The sequence below is a fragment of the Solanum pennellii genome, chromosome 7, assembly GCF_001406875.1.
Source record: "Solanum pennellii chromosome 7, SPENNV200".
Taxonomy (NCBI): domain Eukaryota; kingdom Viridiplantae; phylum Streptophyta; class Magnoliopsida; order Solanales; family Solanaceae; genus Solanum; species Solanum pennellii.
The window spans coordinates 63,807,842-63,813,103 of NC_028643.1; the positions used below are offsets into that span (position 1 = coordinate 63,807,842).

General features: G+C 35.6%; 2 protein-coding genes across 2 annotated transcripts in view; both read left to right on the forward strand.

Moving 5' to 3' along the window:
* The first annotated feature begins 660 nt into the window (after positions 1 to 660).
* On the forward strand, positions 661 to 1,735 carry LOC107026274 (stress-response A/B barrel domain-containing protein UP3-like). The gene has a single exon (XM_015227182.2). It carries the CDS (start codon positions 723 to 725, stop codon positions 1,524 to 1,526), a length of 804 nt encoding a protein of 267 aa, XP_015082668.1. The 5' UTR covers positions 661 to 722; the 3' UTR covers positions 1,527 to 1,735.
* Positions 1,736 to 4,371: 2,636 nt separating this feature from the next.
* Positions 4,372 to 5,262, forward strand: part of LOC107025438 (cytochrome P450 72A15-like) — a 3,268-nt gene continuing 2,377 nt past the window's right edge. The window contains exons 1-2 of the mRNA XM_015226224.2: positions 4,372 to 4,777; positions 4,974 to 5,194. Of these exons, the coding sequence (XP_015081710.1) occupies positions 4,495 to 4,777; positions 4,974 to 5,194 (504 nt within the window). The 5' untranslated portion in view covers positions 4,372 to 4,494. The remainder of the gene's footprint in view (positions 4,778 to 4,973; positions 5,195 to 5,262) is intronic.

The following is a 5,262-nucleotide window of genomic DNA, read 5'->3' on the forward strand; positions in this document are numbered from 1 at the left end:
TTAGCAATGACCACCAAGGAAATTACCCGCAATCTGGAATTGATTTCAGAGTGAAAGAACTTTTTCATTTAAAATGTACCCTTAAGAATGTTGCTTCAGGTTCTTCCATTGATTGGTCATGGAAACTAAGTTTTCATTGTTATTTGTTGTGAATTTTAGTTGTAAATATTTTTCAACTCGTTATTTTTTCATGTTCTTTCTGGAGATTTTTAAAAATAGAGATAATAGAAAAATAAGTTTCTTTCCATTTTCAATCGATCACTCAATAATAAAAAAAATGTCCGCCAAAGCTCAATCAATTGAAACCTTTTGAAATTTAACTCTTTTTTAAAGTAATTTATTTTTTGGTTGTTTCTTGTTAGTGGAGTGTGAAGAAGATGAAAGGGTGGGGTGTGAAGAAGAAGTGATATGGGGGTTGATTTAAGAAATATTTTGATTTTTTTAATTTTTTAATTTCAATAACGATGCTCTGAGGCGCTGATTTTTTAAAAATTTTTTATGAAATTTTTATGATAATTTAAGCGTATAACTGACTTTTCGATACAAATTCAAAGGAAAATTTATGTTTTTACCCAAATTTATTTCAAACTTCCAAAGACTGTAGAAGTAAAATTGAAAATAAATAAATAATTAATTCGACAATAAATATAAATGACAATTTGGTCATCATTGAGAAATTGACGACCCACCTAAAGCAAGCAGCAATCGAAGGATCCAAAATAATGATGCAGCTGGGTGTCAAAACGTCAGGTACAGCAGTAGCTTGCTCTCACTTCTTATCGCCTCGCGCATTCCCTCCTACCGCCATCGCCATCACTCGTCGCCATCTCAAGCCCTACTGTTTGTATCGTTCTATCAAAATGTCTGCTGAGCAAATCGTCGAACATGTGGTGCTCTTCAAAGCCAAACCTGATGCTGACCCTTCAAAGCTTACCGCCATGGTTAACAACCTCAACAGCTTGACTTCTCTCAATCAAGTAGTTCATCTCAGTTCTGGTCCCCTTATTCGTGACAGATCTTCCTCTTTTTCCTTCACTCACATTCTTCATTCTCGGTACAAGTCTAAGTCCGACTTGGCTGATTACTCTGCACACCCTGACCATGTAAGTGTTGTTAAGCAGTACGTCTTGCCGATGGTTGATGACATCATGGCTGTTGATTGGGTTCCGATTGAATTCTCTGGTCCGACTGGTGTGCCGCCTGGTTCGGCGATGAGGCTGACGTTTCTTAAATTGAAGGAGAATTTGGGGGAAAATGAAAAATCACAAGTTTTGAGTGCGGTTGGGGGAATCAAAGAGAAATTTTCTGGGATTGAACAGTTGACTGTTGGGGAGAATTTTTCTCCTGGTAGGGCTAAAGGTTTCTCGATTGCTTCAATTGCGGTTTTCAAGGGAGTGGATGAATTGGAAGCTTTGGAGTCGCAAACGGAGCTGGCGAATGAGCAGAAAGAGAAGGTTAAGGAGTTTTTGGATGGTGTTGTTGTGGTGGATTATGCTGTTCTTCCTACTCAATCAGCTAGCCTTTGAGAAGGTTTATGATCAGCAGTTGAGGTTATTCTTGCCTCTTTCTAGAGTTAATTGCCCTATGTACTGATGATTTGCGTTTTAATATGGCTAAATAAATTCAGTTATCCGTCAATTGATGTACTGTTTTTGTATCTTGAACTTTTCCAAATGTTTCCTTTTCATTATAGCATTTTCCCATGCTTGTCATCCTATCTAGTATGAACTTTCTCGTTACTATTTAGCTTCAGTAGCCATACATGAAGGTGACTGCTGTATACACTGCAATAGTGATGTTTTAGCAGGTAGTCGTTTTCCAGGGCACAATGAACCAGATTTGTATGGTTGTTCTCACAAATATTGTTTGATTACGCAGGCTATAACACTTGAAGGAAGTGATAAAAAGATAGTTGAAAGAAAGTTTAAACTGTAAAAATGACATTCAAAACAATATGGATCATCTCCTGACCTTAAACACCTCTTGTAATCTCAGGATCTACCATTTCTAGTAGACGACTTCATTTGTACATTGATTTGAAACGTATTGTTGTTCTTTTGACTACTAGATGCATACAATTGAGTTGTAAGAAGTCCCGGAAGAACCACACCGAATGCAAAAACATCACTTTATCATTAGGTTGACTAGATCAAAAGTATTCACTGTACCAGTAACTGTATGTGCCTCCAACTTGTGTTGTTAAGTGATTCTTTTCAAGAGGAACGAATCTTGGAAGCCAAAATCAGAAACTACATCTTCATAATTCTCGTCCAACAATATATTACTTGATTTGATAGCACAGGGATGCAAGTAAGAAAGTGCCCCTGCTATTTCTTTAACAATTCATAAGCAATGATCCAAAGAGAGTGTGATTGTTGGTGTCCTTGAATCACTAGGAATCGCCATAGAGTTTCCATAAAGAAAAATAAACTGTATTCAGGCAATATTTTTTTCTTACATAGGTAAGAAGTGTCGGTTCTCCTCATTTTGTATTTGAATTAACTACTGACTATCTTAGGACTTGATAAAACTATTTAGGAACTTAAGTATCGGTTGAAAAATGTATTTTTTTCTATATAGCATATCACAAGTCAGAGACCATTGTACTTCAATCTTTCTAGTTTTAATTTTATTTAGGCACCTCAGACTTATTTCCGGTGCATCTATCTACTGTTCCTTCCCCCTCTTTGTCTACCATAATTCCACTTTCAGTTTACCCCACTACCTCATGTAGCTGATCTAATGATTTTCCACATACTGTCTCTTTTAAATGGTATATATAATTGAAAGTGCAGCATCTTTTAAGTGGTGACAAGGGTATTTATTGTTTCCATTGAAAGGGTTGGCTGATGTTGATGGATGCTCAACGGCTTCTATAACATGACAATTGCGTGTAGTAACTCTGCTTGGTTGTTCTAAAAACAGAGCCCGGTATAGTAATCAGGAGTAGAAAAGGATGCTCCACAACACTGTTTATAGTAATTTCAACTAATTTGAATTATTGAAGAAATGGATATGCATCAAGCATGATATAGTTCATTTACGTCTTTTGCAATATAGATGTTAATAAGAATTGTCATATTTCCTGTGATAATTGCCTGGACAGCTAAATGTATTAGTATACCCCACTTTTCTAACTGAAATTACTCCTCCTGTTAGCCAGTTGTTATTTCTGTTCACTTGTATCAGTAATGAAATATCCATTGTCAAAATGAGGAAAATGTGTCTTCGTAGCATAGACATTTATGTAATAATTCTTATAGCAGGGTATGCTATAAAATATAGATAGTATCCAAAACATCAAAGGACAAATTATTGAGCTCAGAATTCACATTCTTTTTCCCCTCATACGAGTCCAATGGCGAACTCCGATGCAGATGCTCGGGCAAACTTGGCTGTAGAACTTGCTGATGCTTAAATTCAGGAGGAGATTGAGAAATAGCAAAGGGGCACTTGAAAATGACTTAACATTTATCCAATTTTTGCCAATACTAACAAGTAACAACCTTAAAGGACTATGCCTATGAAGCCAGTATAAAGTCGTATACTAATATCGTTCATTGTTAAATGAACTATTGTTATGTAATTGCAGATGGGAACTATTGTTATGTAATTGCAGATGGGAACTATGTAAATGCATGTAATTATTAGGGATGGGATGGGGCACCTACGACTAAGGGGAATGGAATGTCGACTACATGGGGAGAGAATCTTATAATACAAAGACTAGTAACTAGTCAAGTCATTAAACTTAGTCGTTTTGATCAACATGGCTGCAAGTGGACTGGATTTATTTGAGGTTAAACTGACTGCGACCATCATAATTGGCAGCAACACCAAATGTTACTAATTGTTGGCTATGGGGAAAAAGACATATTCAGTATGCCATGCTAATGGGTGGCGCCAATGAGCACATTGAACTATCCATGTGGTTGAGAGTCATCACAGCCCAAACACAACTAGAAGGCAAAACAGAATCAATTTATCTTGCTCTCCACGAAAGCAACTATATATTCACCATTATTTATCCAAAAATAAAGATATAACAAGCTTTGAAGTAATTTATCTTGGGACATGGAAGTTTGAATTTGTATATTAGTTAATCAGCCCCAACAATTATATTTTAATACTAATATAATATTTGCTACGTCAAAGTAAATCTCACATACAACTAATATATCATATTAATATTAAACCGCCTATCCACGTTTTTTGCTTTATTTTATTCCACCTTCATAGAAAATTGTTTGGTCTTAGTCTTTAATCAAACATATTATTTACTAATTAGCTCTTTGCTTAGAAAAAAAAAACATATACAATTGTTGCCTTATTCTCCAAGATTAGTTCATCCTTTGTAACATCTTATCTTTACCAACAAGTAGGTTTGACTAAATTTCAAAGGCCAAATGTTGGGAATGGATATATATAGTGACCAATCTCTTATGGTGGTTATCTTAGAATTCAAACTTCAAGTAGTCCACTTTCTCAAGACTGATGGCAAATCTAGTAGTATTCCTTTCTCTGTTAGTACTGTTTCCATTGTTTATATTAAGCTATTTTCTTGTCAAAATTTTCTACTCCATCTTCATAAAACCAAAATTGCTGGAAAAGCGCTTGAAGCGGCAAGGATTCAAAGGAACTCATTACAAGTTGTTGCTTGGAGACCTCAAAGATGTTGGCAATCAAATGGATGAGGCATGGTCCAAGCCAATTAGCTTAACCCACGATATTGTGTCGCGTGTTGATCCCTTCACTCATTATATGGTCCAAAAATATGGTAAGTTGATATAATTTTACCACTATTGTCTCACGTAGGTATATATTCATAATTTGAACTTTATGAATATTCTAGGACAACGAACTCAAGTATTAGTAAGTGAAAACTCCACCGGTGTAATTTGAAACTCAATGTTGATTCACTTGAATAATTCTTTTTAATTACTAAGTATGAGCTAAAATGAATTTGGTTGCAGGGAAGTTATCTCTGAGTTGGCTCGGAACATCACCCAGATTGATCATCACGGATCCAACACTGATAAAAGAAGTGCTCTTAAGCAAGCAAGGCCATTTTCATTTACCACCATTGAATCCTCTTGTATTGATTCTTACTAAAGGATTGACAACTCTACAAGGTGAAAAATGGGCTATGCACAGAAAGATGATAAATCCTGCTTTCCACTTGGACAAATTGAAGGTTACTTTTTGCAACTTCAACAATACTCTTTTTTGTGGCTTTTAGTTCAACTCACTCAACCCAAGAGG